Here is a 15697-nt window from a genome sequence, read left to right as displayed (position 1 = left end):
CGCCGGGAGTGAAGGTTGGGTTGATGGGGGGTGTGGACCTGACGAGGGAGTCACGGAGGGAGTGGTCTTTTCGGAACACTGATAGGGGAGGGGAGGGAAATATATCCCTGGTGGTGGGGTCCGTTTGGAGGTGGCGGAAATGATGACGGATGATACGATGTAAATGGAGGTTGGTGGGTTGTAGGTGAGGACCAGTGGGGTTCTGTCCTGGTGGCGATTGGAGGGGCGGGGCTCAAGGGCAGAGGAGCGGGAAGTGGAGGAGATGCGGTGGAGAGCATCGTCGACCACGTCTGGGGGGAAATTGCGGTTTTGAAGAAGGACAATCATGCAACTAATTACATGATACATTAACAATCTGTATAAAGGAACTGAGGTCATTTTTGCTAAGTTTGCAGATGACACACAGGTCATGTTGAGAAACTGGGGAGGCTGCAGAAGGATTTGGATAGGCTCGGAGAGTGGAAAAGAAGTGGCAGATGGAATACAGTCCTGGAAAGTGTGAAGTTATGCACCTTTGGTAGGAAGAAGAGGCATAGACGTTTTTAAATAGGGAAAGGCTTCGGAAATCTTAAGGACAAATATTTGGGACTCTTCGTTCAGGATTCTCTTAAGGTTAATGAGCCGATTCCGTTGGCAGTTGGGAAGGCAAACGCAATGTTAGCAGCCATTTCAAGAGGACTAGAAATACAAGAGCAGCGATGTACCACTGGGGGTATATAAGGCTGTGGTCTTACCATATTTGGAATATTGTGAGCAGTTTTGCGGCTTGCATCTGAGAATGTGCTGGGGTTCCAGAGGAGTATTACAAAATTGATCCCAGGGATGAAGGGATGGCCATATAAGGAGTGGTTGAGGACTCTACTTGATGGAGTTTATAAGGATGGGGAGAAATCTGATTGAATTTTAGACAATATTGAGAGGCCTGAATAGATTGGATGTGGAGATGTTTCCACCAGTAGGAGAGGCAAGCACCCAAGAGCACACCCTCTGAGTGAAGGGATAGCCTTTTAGAACTGAGATGAGAAGGAATTTTCTCAGCCACAGAATGGTTCATCTGTGAAATTCCATGCCGCGTGAACATGTGGAGGCCAAGTAACTTAAGACATAGTTAAGACAGAGAGGTTTCTGATAAGTGAGGGGATCAAGGGTTACTGGGAAAAAATGATGTTGAGAAATATATCAGTCATGATTGATTGGTGGAGCAAACTCTGGGCTGAATAGCCTAATTGTGCTGCTATATGTTAAGGTCTTGAGGCGATAAGGAATTGAAATTCCAGGTGATTATAAACTGAAAGAATTGGGGAGTGTGGATCTAAACATGGAGGAATGGCACTCGGAGAGATCTGGATTTAATGGACAGTTTCTGTGCTGTTCCATTCTATAGTGCAGTTGGTACAACGCTGACATTACTTTCTGAGCTGGAGAAGTAAATACAGGGATACGTTGTTTCTCTGCAATGTTTTATTTGATAGCTAATGTAAACTTAGTGAATCAGTAACTGCCAATCCAGAAATTGTCAGCTTGGTCTTTTCTTGGTTGGGACGGACTTGTTTGCTTCATAACTTTGAAAAGCATATTCCAGTGTTGATAAGGTGCAAGGCTGTTTTTCAACATTATTTCTATCACCGTTTTAAGGTAGTAAACTTTGAACTTTTTTTTCTTATTTTTATTCTTGTCTTCATTCTTCCTCTTTACCCCATTATATACAAAGTCTGAAATATGTTATTCACTGAATCACAATTGCTGGGTCAGTTTTAAGATAGCTTAAAGTTTAAGTTATGGACAGTTTTAACATACTAGACATTATTTTGAGTCTTGTACTTTACTTCCCTTCTTCCAAGTTCAAATCTTTATTGCTACTGTTCTGTCACCCTTTTCCCACAGGGATCATCATGAATGCCCAGTGTCAGCCTGTAACTGTAAATGCATGCAGTTGGATACAACTGGAAACCTCATCCCAGCAGAAACATCCCAGAGCTAAAACGCATGAATACAAGGGACTGTTGTCTTTGAAAACCTTCATGTGTATCTTCTGAGCAACTGTTGCTGTCAAAATAATACAAAAGAACTTCCATCATGGCAGTTTGTCTGTCTGAATGATTTTTGTGTTGTATAGCAGAAATGTCCTTGAGTGTCATGGTTTTGGAGCTGGTCCAGTTCATTTCAAGATTTTTCTGGAATTGACTTGAGATTCTGACCATCGTTCAAGAAATGCCATGGATGATACTGAAAATGGTCCTTGAACTTGCCTCTAGAAATGAACCAATATTCGTATTTTGTCTCTAATAGTCATTTTAACTTGAGAACAACTGAATGAGACACTTCACAAATACTGCTTGGATTCACCTTGTACAAATTTAAACAAGCTTGTTTTTCAGTTCTGGGAAATTAGTATTATTGAACATAGAGAATATGCCATAAAACGTGGTATTAAGCAAATTCAAAAAATTGGTTATTATTCCATTATAATTTATTTCACTTCATATTCTGAATTTCCATATAATTCTAAATGCTGCAAAGAGGAATATCTGTACACTTCTGTTTTGCACATCAGTACTGATGAGTTAAATTCTCTCTTCCTGTGATGTCATTAAAGACTATAAACCTGTGATTCACTACCTTTATTAAATTTAGAGTATACTGTCTATTCATTTCTATGCAGGTATATTGGAGGCATATGGTCCTTTACTAAAGCAATAACTATTTAGATAACTACTAATTCATGATCTAAAATCAGGTTCAACTTGGCAGTTTAATTGTTAAAATCTAATATGGCTGTGGCCACATTCATGAAATTTTGACAAATAAATTATCTAGTAATGTGCAAAAATACTGGATGTATTAGTTTACTTGAGTTGTGAAAAAGTAATCTGCACAATGTGTAAACTTCATTTACTGTTCATATTACTTCTCATGTGTCTGCCTAAAACCAAAGGTGTTCTATTTTTAACTGGTGTCTCAAATTTGTAAATAAAGTGTGCATGTTTTCTCAAAGTGTTTTCCTTCTATAAAAGCTTTTCAGAAGTTTGTGGAGGTTGTTTGATGTGCATGGTTTTAAGAACAAAATGTCAACTATATGAAATCAGTAACTGAGGTTCATGCAAATAAAATTTAATTATAATGTACTGAGGCTCAAATTGAGCCTCAATGGCATTCGATGTTCAGAATATTACAAGTTATCCAGCCAAATATATTCAGTTTTGTTTGGAAAAAAAACACTAACCCAAAGGGCTGATATCTGCCACTGTTGAAAATTTTTAAATGTTCTGACCACAATACAAGTGAATGCCTCTTAAGGGGAGAGTAGACTTGTCCCCCATCTATGATAAACTAAAGAAGGTTAGAGGATGCATAAAAGGTTCATTTGTAGGATGAGGGTGGTGTTGCTGGGCAGACCAGCATTTATTACCCATCCTTAATTGCCAAGAAGGCAAGTAACTATCAACTATGTTGCCAACCATGTGGGAATCACAAGTAGGCCAGGCCAAGTAACTATAATAGATTTCTTTCCATAAGGGCCATTAGTGAATCAGATGGATTTTGATGAAAATCAAGTAGTTGCATAGTCACTGTTAGGTTCTAGCTTTTTAAAATTTGAATTCAGATTCACCATCTGCCATGACGTGGTGCAAAAGCACATCGCCCACGACATTAACCTGGGATTCTGGGTTAGTAGTGCTACTATACTATCACCTCCACCGCCTTAGTTACATCAGGTATTTTGAGATGTCCAAAAATGATTGAGGTTGGGTCATTGAATATTCTTGAGGTAGAGGCAGACAAATTTTTTATATGCAAAGGAATCAAAACGTTTATGGGGGTTAGATGTAAATGTGGAATTCAAAGTACTTACAGAACAGCCATAAACTTTTTGAATGAGGAGCAAGCTTGAGGAAAAATGACCTACTGTTCCCAAATCATAGTTGTTTGTACTTACAATGGATGCTTCTCAGTTTATGGTAGTAAGATAGTTTTTAGATATTTGAACTTTGATTCTCTAGTACACATGACATTGTTCTTCCATCTTTAATATATTTTGTCAACGCCTTTCACCTTTTATTCACCAGGACAATCCAAAAATAATTCCTAAGTAAAGGAAAAACACTTGTGTGTGAGAGAGGAAAATGCTGATTTGTTGGCAAGTGGACTCTGATTGATTTTTGCAGTGCAATGCCTTGATCAGAATGACTGTTGAGTTGGAGAAGATGCAGGATGTGTTCTTTAATCTGCCTGATGCATTCTCCATCGTAACACTCATGAGAATCTACTTGCCAATTGGTTGGCATTCTTCCCTCCGTCAGTACAATTGTTTGCTTTCCTTTAAGTTGGTATTTCTCATGTATTGTCCTATTGAGTGCAAGATAAAAATCTTTGCTAAAAAAAATCTTTTTTTCAGCAATACTCAAATCTGTAGTGCCTAATAACACATTCTGATCTTCAATCTGTGCTACTCAAAGCAAACTAATAACTATTTTTACTCTAAATGATCCCTAATTCAGCAGTATTTTGGCTTTATACATTTCAGGGCAGAAGTTGAAATAATTGAAGCAGCAATTCAGAAATACAAAAAAAGTTAGTCTTTACTGAAATTCAAACAAACTTGAGTACATTCATTGACAGTAATCTGGTCAAAGTGTTTTAACCTAAATGTCACCAATGAAATGTTTGGTCTGTTAAAGTCCAATTTTAAAACAAATTAGTAAGCCAGTATATTTTACACTGCAATCCTTTGAATCTTAATGTTTACATTTTACTTGTTCTTGCAGGTGAAGTACTATGATTTGTCAGCTCCACATATAGAAAAAAAACAAATTTCCAAAGTGCCAATCTCTCTCGACCTTAAGTATCCATGTAAAATTATCTTTCCACAAATACGTCTTGGAATATTGCAAAACAAATTTTCAATAAATGGCTACAAACACTTTTTATCTTTCATTTCAAAGTAAACAACTTCCAGAAACTGATTACTATATTGATACTTGTATAGAGTAAAATGATAAATTATCAGATCTTCTGTTAGTTGAGATCTTGTCTTCCAAATCATATCTTCTCATTTAAAAAAAGAGGAAATCAACCACTTGCTGTAACACTAAAGGGATAGTACTGTGGAAATTCATGTATGATGTTCAGCGCTTCATTGTAAAGATGGAGATCTGAGAAACAAAGTAAGGAAGGAAATTAGTGTGGCAAACTCTTGAGCCTCAATAGTTATATCTGAATTGCAGTGCACAGGAAAAAAAAATCTACATCATATTTCAATTTGATAACTAACTGCTCAACACTAAATTAAAAAAAAACTTTCATTTATATACACATCTAACCACAACTTCAGGAAGTTCCAAAGTGTGGTATACAACCTATTAACTGCTTTTAGATTAGAATAATAGAAGCCCCACAGCAAGGAAGCAGGCCAATTGGCCCATCGAGTCTACGAGGAGAAAGTGAGGTCTGCAGATGCTGGAGATCAAAGTTGAAACTTTATTGCTGGAACAGTACAGCAGGTCAGGCAGCATCCAGGGAACAGGAGATTCGACGTTTCGGGCACAGGCCTGAAGAAGGGCCTGTGCCCGAAACGTCGAATCTCCTGTTCCCTGGATGCTGCCTGACCTGCTGTGCTGTTCCAGCAATAAAGTTTCAACTCACCATCGAGTCTACACCAACCTTCCGAAAAGCATCCAACTCAGACCCAGCCCCTTACCCTATCCCTAGGACTCTGCACAACTTTGGACTGTGGGAGGAAACTGGACTACCCAGCAGAAATTGAGCGAATATGCAAACTGCATACAGACAATCACATGAGGGGGAAATTGAACCTACGTCTCTGACACTGAGGCAGCATCACTAACCATCTAGCCAGATATGCAAAGTTAAACAAGTCTTTTGGACAATGAAAGAGTAACCAAGCAATTTGAAATAAAAATAGGAAGTGCTGGAGAAACTCTGATTTGTCAGAAGCTATAGAGACAGTTAGTGTTTCAATTTCAAAGACATATAGAATCAAAGAGTCTTCAGATTCAACACTAACTTGATTTCTCTCTCCACGCATACTGAATGTCTCCAGGATTTTCTGTTTTTATTTAAAGTTTCTCATACCTGCAATATTATGCTTTTACCTGATCAGGTAACTAGCTTTTTCTTTTGTTGTTGGCATTGGTAGAGAGCATAATGTAACAGAAGACTTAAATGCCTGTTCTTTGAATGGTGCTGTACCATCATACAATGTCCTATATTGCCCCTAAATGTACCATGCAGTTAGCATGCATTTGTCAAAAAGTAGAATCCTAAATATTTTACATAATTTACACAATGCCGTACAGCCCTTTGTCATTATAAAGTTTTCATAAGTACCAACTAATAAAGTCAGTCATATTATCTCATATGCAGCATGTACCACCAGGATTTGACAATCCCAGATCATGATAGTGGAGGCAGAAAATAAACAGTTCAAGCTGCCTTATTAAATGTAAAGAGGCATGAAAAAAAATCAATTTCCTGACTGTTATTTTAGGACATAAAGTCCCAGGGCCTGATGGTCTATATAGTAGGATTTTAAAGGAAGTGGCAATAGATATAGTGGATCCATTGGTTATAATATTCCAAAATGGATGCAAGGAATACAAATATAACAACCATATTCAAAAAGAAGAGACAAAGTAAGATATTGCAGACCTTAGTTAGTTTAAAATGTCACTGGGAAACTGTTAGAATCCATTATTAGGAAGAAATAACAGGATATTTAGCAAGTCAAAATGCAATCCATCAGAATTGATATGGATGTAGGTTTGCTCTTGGTTTGAATGGGCTGAAAGGTTACGGAGAGTGGGCAGAAAAATAGAATTGAAACTAAGAGGAGATCAGCCATGAGTGTAATAAAAGGCGGATCAGACTCAGCAGGCTTAATTGCCCACTGCTCCTACTTTTTCTGTTCTTATTGACAATTTACCACTACCAAATAAACATGTATGTTTTCTGTACATTGAGCTGGAAAAACATTTGAATCATTGTCTCATAACAAACACAAATGCTGAAAAACCTTTAGTGTTTAACTTATGCATTGCACAAACATGTTGCACTTTAACATACATAATGCAGTCATTTCATTCAAGGTTTTCAGAACTATTTTACATGAAAATTTAAGTTGTTCCAGTTAACCAACGAGGATAATAATCTTACCCCTCTATAAAAACCTTTCTACTTACTGCTTGTTCTAATGTCATTGTAGGTTTCAGCTTTAAGAACTTAAGTTCACGGATGGTCACTTTATCCACATAATATTGGATATTTGTCAAATTAAATTGGGCAATGGGGAATGTTCTCAAAAATTGGGATAAATTATTAAATTACATTCCGGAGGAAAATCAACATTCCAGAGGAAAATGTGGTAATAAACTGGGGAGTACTAACTTGATTCCACATGATGTTGAGATAGAAAATGCTGTTCCAATTAAGCAACATCCTTATAGAGTTAACCCTCTAAAATTGGGACAGGTTAAAAAAAAAATTGAAAGCATGCTCAAAGATCATATAAGCAAAGTGGGTTACAATAGATGGAGCTCACCTACAGTAATGGTGCCAACACCAGATGGAACCCAATGTTTATGCATTGATTACTGCAAAGTCAAAGCAGTCAGGGGCGGCACGGTGGCTCAGTGGTTAGCACTGCTGCCTCACAGTGTCAGGGATCTGGGTTCAATTTCCACCTCGGGCAATGGTCTGTGTGGAGTTTGCACGTTCTCCCCGTGTCTGCATGGGTTTCCTCTGGGTGCTCCAGTTTCCTCCCACAGTCCAAAGATGTGCAGCTTAGGTCCTAACACTAAATTGCCCATAGTGTTCGGCGTATTAGTCAGGGGTAAAGATGGGTGGGTTACTTTTCGGAGGACTTGTTGGGCTGAAGGGCCTGTAGGGAATTTAATCATCTAATCTAATATCCTATTCCATGGATGGACAACAACTTACATGCCAAAGCTGGACTTAACTCAAAGCATAGTAGAAAGTACCTTTAAACAAAGGATATTTCGGCTTTCAGAACACCAAATGGACTTTACGAGTTTAAAGTCGTTCCATTTGGTATGAAAAGACCATCTAATAAACTCATTTTTAGACTACCCAACTGTGTGGTAGACAGATGATATGGTAATATTTAGTTACACATGGAAGGAACATTTGGAGCATCTATCAGAATTGTTCGATCGATCGACTTCAGAAGACATGCTTAGTGATAACCCTAGCTAAGAGTGATTTCACAAAAGCCCAAGTCACATTCCTAGGCCATATCATTGGACATAGACAGATGGCCCCAAAGGATGTGTAAACAAAAGTTATTGAGTAGTTTCCCATACCAACATTGAAGAGGGAAATATCACGATTCTTGGGACTGAGTGGTTTTATCAAAAATTCATACCAAATTTTAGCTCCACTGACTTGTTGAAGAAGTGCAGAAAATTTCTGTGGACGGAAGAATGTCAGAAGGCATTTGACAGCCTGAAAGCTGCATCAAGCACCGCAAGAAAATTATAAGAACATAAAATGACCCGTTGGATATTTTTTCCAGAAAGTTGAATATTCATCATCAGAAATATTCTACAATTGAGGAGACCTTGAGTTTGGTGTTGGCATTGCAACATTTGAACATTTATGTTGCCAGTAATGTGTCTGAGACAATTGTATATACTGATCATATTCCATTGATGTTTTTAGAAAGTATTTAAATAAAAGTACCAGATTGTTTAGATGGAGTTTTTTGTTACAGCGATTTAATTTGAACATTATACACATGGCAGATTGAGAAAATGTAATTGCCTGCACGTTGTCATGTGTATAGGAAGAAAAATGAAGGCATTCAGTGATGGAAGAAACAGATTGAAATAGACTGTCGTATTGAATGTTTGCATGCTTAGAGTCAATATGAAATATATATGTATTGAAGTGTACTAATAGCATGAGGCTAAAAGTTTTGAAAATTCAGCCATGTTTGTATATTGATGGCTCTTTATTATTTAAAGAGGGGAGGTGTGATGATTCTATGACTTTAAGAGGTGTATTTTGTCCTGGTTTTTCTTTTCTGAAGAGAGATTGAGACAGAGGTGTGAGCAGTCTATTCCAAGCCAATAAACAGCTTGTGAGGACTTGGTTTTTTTAAAAAAATAATTGAAACAATAGAAGCAGCATGAATGGCTGGAATCAGACTCCCGCAGAATTAAGGTTTAGTTTAGCATTGAGCAGTTGTTGGGGTTTTGAAGCTGCTTTACATCCTTTCATTCTGCAGTTAAACACTTGAGTTTTCCCTTTGTCAGAATTTTCTCTTGATGTTCTATGTTCCTGGTCTGGAGAAGCTTTGCATGCGAGACTATCTATTTTACTGAATTTACCTTTACCAAGGGTGTGTTTATGGGATGTAACTATACTAGAGTAGTTGCTGTTTAGGAGTTAAATAATTTATTATTCTGTTAAGATTTCTAAAAGAGTTCATTCTGCTTTCGAGTATTTTAACTGTCGAGTAAGAACAAAGTGTGTATTGCTTAAAGCAGAGTAGTGTAATCAATTGAATTACATCTGTTACACAGCACCTTACACTTGCCTTAAATAAGATGACGTTAGGGTCTAGGCTATTTCCTTGGTATATTTGAAGAACAGCCTTTGGCCTTTTGCAAGTTTGGAGAAAGTGAGGACTGCAGATGCTGGAGATCAGAGTTGAGAGTGTAGTGCTAGAAAAGCACAGCAGGTCAGGCAGTATCCTGATGAAGGGCTTATGCCCGAAACGTCGATCCTCCTGCTCCTCGGATGCTGCCTGACCTGCTGTGCTTTTCCAGCACCACACTCTCGACCCTACTGCAAGTTCGTATGATACCAATGAACTGATCAGAACATCCGTTACCTTGCAGGATAGCTCTGAAGCACTCTACCCTATTTCTGCATCAAGCTTGCAAGTTAAACAACGGGACAGGCTTGATAAGATGCTGATGAGGCCATCTTCCATCAAGCTGAGCAACATAAGTCTGAATGGGACGACCAGTGAAACATAGGCTTGTGGAAGACAATATTGGAGAACCCATTAACAAATCTCTCTTCTACTCTCTGAAATTTCTACTTTGAATCAGTTTGCGATGTGGATTAAAAATTGTTCTTTTTCTGTAAAAGTTTTGCATGTTATAGTTTGTTCCAATATTTCCACCATGGATCTTTCAACGGCAAGTCACAGAAGGGCATTGTTTTTTTTAAGGTTCAAAGTCTGAGGTGGAAAATTCAAAGCAGATCCAAGATGCATAGTAGAAGCATAATAAAAGTTTACAAAAAGGTGGAAAACTTTAATAAAGAGGAAGCTAGTCCAGAGTATGGTTCATTAGATTATACGTTACTACCTAGTTATCAAGTGGATTCAGCAGGGCATGTAATTTTACCAACAGAACAAATAATTCTGTCAGATATGGAAGACAAAAGATCGCAATCGATATTTTGACTATTGATGTTTTGGGGCTAGCAGTTTCCTTTGAACAGAAGAAAGCATGATTATCTAAATCTCTCTAACTGTCTGACATCACCTCTACATTTCTGTTTAGGACCCCTTACCTCGCAGCTTTTTCAAACTGATCTTGTTTGGGGAACACTGACAACTTTTTTTTAAATTCATAGGTCTCTTAAGTTATTGCAACTTCATATTCATGTCGTTCATCTTATCCCAGATGATGGTAGTACTGGAAATGTTAGATTCCAGAGTAAAACCTCGTATGATAGATCAAAAGTTTTACTTTTGCAATTAGTCCCCTTGATGGTTTGTAAAGGATCATTTTCACAATATTTTTAACAAAAGATTGCAAGTTTATTATACAAATGAAAAGAAAAATCATCACTAAAAAGAACAATTCAACTATTTTCCTCAGCAATATCTTTTCCAGATACTCAATGCCTAAGTATCATTTTTATTTTAAGTCTAATTTCTTACTTATTTTTTAAGTTTTGGTCATCTGATGGCTTAAACCTCTTCAGTTCTGACAGTTTGAAAACTTAGATAAAACCCTTTCAACTTGTAGACTTCTCAAACTAAAGCCTTTTTGCTAGAGTGAAACTGTTCTGAACTGAAATCTGGTTCTGAACTGAACTAAAAAAAAAACTACTGGCCCCTGATCTGTTCTCCAGGGATATCATTAAAGGTTCCACTTTGTAAACACTTCATCAATTAACTTTTGATAATCACAGGAACACAGCTATGCACTTGACTGAAGTCACATGCTTTCTTGGAGACTATTTACTTCACTGTTCAAAATGACATTGACCTAAAAAAAAACCTGCAAAGAACTGAGACCAAAAAGATTCAAAGGACAATACATTATACATAGTAAATATGAATAGAAAGCAAGAAGATTAGCAAGTCTCAGAACTAACCAAAACAGAAGTGAAGAAAAAAAAAATGCAAAGAACTGAAATTAGTCACAATGAAAAATCCAGGCATCACCTAAGTGTTCCAACAAAAGAAAGCTTTAACATTGATTATTGTGACAATGACCTCAACAGGATATCAATAAGCCACTGCTCCCAATCTTCTTAAATTGATACGTAAAGTCTACAAAATAAGTTAAAAAAAAACCATAATTTGATTAAATCACAGCTTTTGGAAAGATTTTACAATAAATTCATGTTGTCGTACATACCAAAACTGCTTTTGTCCTCTCGGAAAGGAGCATAATATGCAGCCTTGATGGTGGCTTTTGGTGTGATCTTTCCAACCACTTCAATGACTCCACTCAACTCCTCATCAAGCTACAAAACAGCATTAAAAATAGACTTTGCATTTGTTCATATACAAGAGAATTGGAAACACTTATAACACAGAAGGAGGTCATTGGTCACTGTGTCTGTCCCAAAAAAAAGATAAAACTGCCCAATTCCACTTTGCAGTGCCTGGTTCATAATCTATAGGTTTCAACACAAATATATGTACAAATACTCTTTAAATGCAATGAGAATATCTTCCTCGACAATCCTTCCAAGAATTTACTTCCAGACCCTTATGAATTTGTGATGAAATAATGGTACACAGTGCTCAACAGTGCACCAGTATGCTGGAAGTGAATGTTCAAAGTGGGGATTGGGCTGCCATTTAATCATGCTCCTTTGCCTTGGATGTTACTGGAGCTGCACTCAGCCAGTCAAGTAGTGAGTATTCCATTACATTCCTGATTTGTGCCTTGCAGATGGTGGGTGGAGTTAGGATAGCCAAGAGGGAAGTTAATTCTGTGTTTTTATAGCTTGTCCAATTTTCTCTTGGAAATCTGAACCCAACATGTCGATGGTAGGGAATTTAATGATGATAAATGTGCTGAATGTCATGGGCAACAATTTTATTCTCTTGTTGAAAGTTATCACCACCTGACATTATTACTTGCCACTTACCAACACAGGCGGAGTTACATCCTGATTCTGTTGTTTGCAAGCACAGACTGCTTCAGCACAGCAAGTCCCCACTGAAAGTTGACTCACTCAATACTGTTTTGTTTTAGCATTGTTGAGAAAGTAGTGCAGATATATTCATTAAATTTTTGCTTTAATGTCTTTTGCCACAGAATCCAGCAATACATAGAAGATATTTGCCTAAGTGCTTATTTCTGGTTCTCAGTGCTGAAATCCCTCACCTCTACCATTCCAAAGATCCCTGTAATTTTTTTTGCTGCCATGTAGACCACAAAGATCTAAATGCAGCAGCAAGTTCTGGCATACCAAACAGCAAGCATGGACCCTCCCAGTGATTGTGCAGGTTAGAGGAGATATTGCTCCCTCCCAGTTCCCACCCTCCATTCTTAGAATTCCTCATGTTCAGTCAACCACCAGGGACTTCAGCTCCTCCTCCTTATGATGACATTATGTCTTTAAGAGGTGTATTTTGTCCTATTTCTTTTTTAAATGAAGAAAGGCAGAGACAAAGATGATTAGCAGTCTATTCAAGTCCAATAAAATGAATAATTTGTGAGGCCTTTTTATTTGATAAGTTGGAAAAATAATAGCAACCTCAATGAGTGGAGTCAAACTGCCACAGAACCAGAATTTTACTTTTAGCTTTCTGCAATTGTTACGGTCTGAAGCTGCACATGGAAGCTCTTACTCCTTTCTCTCTCTCTCTGTTGTAGCTTAAAGTTGGGGTTCTTTTTCCTGCTGCTGGAATTGCTTGAGACAATCCATTTTACTGACTTTGTCTTTACCAAGAGTGTGTTTATGGGATGTTACTACATTGGAACAGTTATTTAGTAGTAGTTAATATATATTATTGTTTTGTTAAGCATTTAGAGTTACAGTTAAGCCAGTTCTTTTATTTTAATTGTTTCTGTATTTTAATAGTGTAAAAATAAAGTGTGTTTTGCTTAAAGTCGAGTTGTTTGATCAATTAAATTGCATTTGTAATGCAATGACTTACATTTACCTTTAAAATAAGAAAAAAAGTTAGGATCGCAGCTATCTCTTTAATATATTTTGAGGGGGTTTGGTCTGGTCCATAATATCCTGCTCTGGTCTGGCTCCAACCTCGTTGAAAGCCCAACTCCTGTGCTTGCCCTTACCCTCTTTTTTTTGTCAGCTTAGTTTTGGATGTATTCTTCAGCTGCTCTCCCATTCTGTACTGAAGTTCTCAACTCCATCTAGTGGCAGCAGTTGGTTGACTGAGATAGTTCTGGCAAGTTAATAGCCAATGTCTGACATTAGATGGAGCCTGATGAATCTGAAAGGCTGTTTTAAAACACTACTGTATATGGTTGTTTCTTTTATATTTAGTGAATAATTTTATTTGGCAAGTTACTTCAGCCAGAAATACACACATAACAGTACATTATTTCAAACTGTGCATGTTTCCAGACAAAATAAAATGTCCACAGGAACCTAATTTTGACGGTAAAAATGATTCCTATGAGAGGTAATGCTTCAATTAATGAGTTTTACCTGGAAAGTTGGGATTTGCAGAAATGAAACTATAGATTTAATTGAGGATCACCTGTAAATGGGAAGTCACTCATTTTAACTTACATTGTGGAATCGTCAGCAAGCCTATTCACTTCTGATTGAATGAAGCAAGATCATTGATGAAGCAGCTGAAGTTGTTTGGGCCTCGGATATTACCTTGAGGACTAGAGGGCTTTTGTTACGAAGTGATACGTAGTCTCCCTATCTCTGATCCAGGAGACCTGGGTTCATGCCTTTCCTGCTCGAGAGGTGTGTAACAACATCTTTGAATACATTTATGAGAAAATATCTATCCTGAGGCTTTTCAACGTGGTGAAAGTCCCTCATGGCCCGACTCTGCAACAGTTTCTTTCCCCAAGTCATCAGGCTCCTTAACACAGCACAACTGGACTCTTTCCTGTCTGAAATTCTTTTGTATTGCTGCTGGAAAAATCTCTATCATTCATAATTCTTCTGTTACATTGTAACTTGCATATTTTGCACTTTACACATGGACACTTGTGTAGTATAAGCTATAAACGTAGCACCCTCAGTACTGAAGGAACACTGTCTCATTTTTACTGTATCATTGTATACGATAGAAATGACAAGTAAAAGCTACTCTACTCTACCTACCACTGAGTTCGAAGGCCCAGGTTCAAGCCCCACTTGCTCCAAAAGTGTGTCATAACATCCCTGAACAGACTGATTAATAATGTTTCCTGAGGAACTCCTGCAGCAATAAACACAGGGTCTACAATGACTGGCCCAAAACAACCACACTTCTTCCTTTGTGTTGAAGAGCACTGCACCGAGTGGAAATTTCCACCAACTCCATTGGCTTCAATTTTATTAGGGCTCCTTGATGTTGCATGATATCAAGGGCAGTTGTTTTTGCCTCGCCACTTGAAACTGTATCTTTTGGATAAATGCTTTTGCAAGAACTGGAATTCCCTGGACATTAGTAAACAGGTTATTGCATTGCACTTTTCCCTCGAGGGCTCACTGCTGATGAAATCTTCCGTCGCCAAGAATGGACTAATGGAGTACTAATTGGCTAGTTTGTATTTATTCTGTTTTTGTGACCAGGAGGTACAATTTTCCACATTATTTTATAGATGCCAGTGTTATAGCTCTACTCGAACAATTTGAACAGTGACACAGCTAGTTTTGGAGCACAAAATTCAGTACAACAGCAGGGATATTATAGGGTCTATGTATCCATTGTGCTCAAGTCTTTCTTAGTATAACACAGAATTAATAAAATCAAATTGACTGAAACTCATCAGCATAGCTGGGGACACCAGAAAGAGTCTGAGACTGATCACCCATTTTGCACCTTTGGTTAAAGATGGCTACTGAGACTTGTAGGAGATAGTGAGGACTGCAGATGCTGGAGATCAGAGCTGAAAATGTGTTGCTGCCTGACCTACTGAGACTTGTATTTAACTTACGTGTTGATATCTGCTAGCATTGGATGATTTTAATTGTGTAACCTACTCCTTGCTGAAAATGTGTTGCTGGAAAAGCACAGCAGGTCAGGCAGCATCCAAGGAACAGGAGAATCAACGTTTCGGGCATGAACCCTTCTTCAGGGATGAGGAAAGTGTGTCCAGCAGGCTAAGATAAAAGGTAGGAAGGAGGGACTTGGGGGAGGGGCGTTGGAAATGCGATAGGTGGAAGGAGGTCTAAGTGAGGGTGATAGGCCGGAATGGGGTGGGGGCGGAGAGGTCAGGAAGAAGATTGCAGGTTAGGAAGGCGGTGCTGAGTTCGAGGG

The 15697-nt window shown here is 38.0% G+C and overlaps 2 protein-coding genes across 3 annotated transcripts in view; one reads left to right on the top strand and one right to left on the bottom strand.

Annotated features, from left to right (window-relative positions):
* Window positions 1-2994, top strand: part of mios (missing oocyte, meiosis regulator, homolog (Drosophila)) — a 56862-nt gene extending 53868 nt beyond the window's left edge. For both annotated transcript variants that reach the window (XM_043689879.1, XM_043689878.1), the window contains one exon: window positions 1885-2994. In XM_043689879.1, the coding sequence (XP_043545814.1) occupies window positions 1885-2036 (152 nt within the window). In that variant the 3' untranslated portion in view covers window positions 2037-2994. The remainder of the gene's footprint in view (window positions 1-1884) is intronic.
* A 1568-nt stretch (window positions 2995-4562) lies between these two features.
* rpa3 (replication protein A3) overlaps window positions 4563-15697 on the bottom strand; it is a 14580-nt gene continuing 3445 nt past the window's right edge. The window contains exons 3-4 of the mRNA XM_043689888.1: window positions 11646-11754; window positions 4563-5153 (exon numbers count right to left, since the gene is read on the bottom strand). Coding sequence (XP_043545823.1) covers window positions 5071-5153; window positions 11646-11754 — 192 coding nt within the window. The 3' untranslated portion in view covers window positions 4563-5070. The remainder of the gene's footprint in view (window positions 5154-11645; window positions 11755-15697) is intronic.

Source organism: Chiloscyllium plagiosum, chromosome 5 (genome assembly GCF_004010195.1).
Source record: "Chiloscyllium plagiosum isolate BGI_BamShark_2017 chromosome 5, ASM401019v2, whole genome shotgun sequence".
NCBI classification, from domain to species: Eukaryota; Metazoa; Chordata; class Chondrichthyes; order Orectolobiformes; family Hemiscylliidae; genus Chiloscyllium; species Chiloscyllium plagiosum.
The sequence above is the reverse complement of the archived record's forward strand: the minus strand, read 5'-3'. Positions and strand labels throughout refer to the sequence as shown.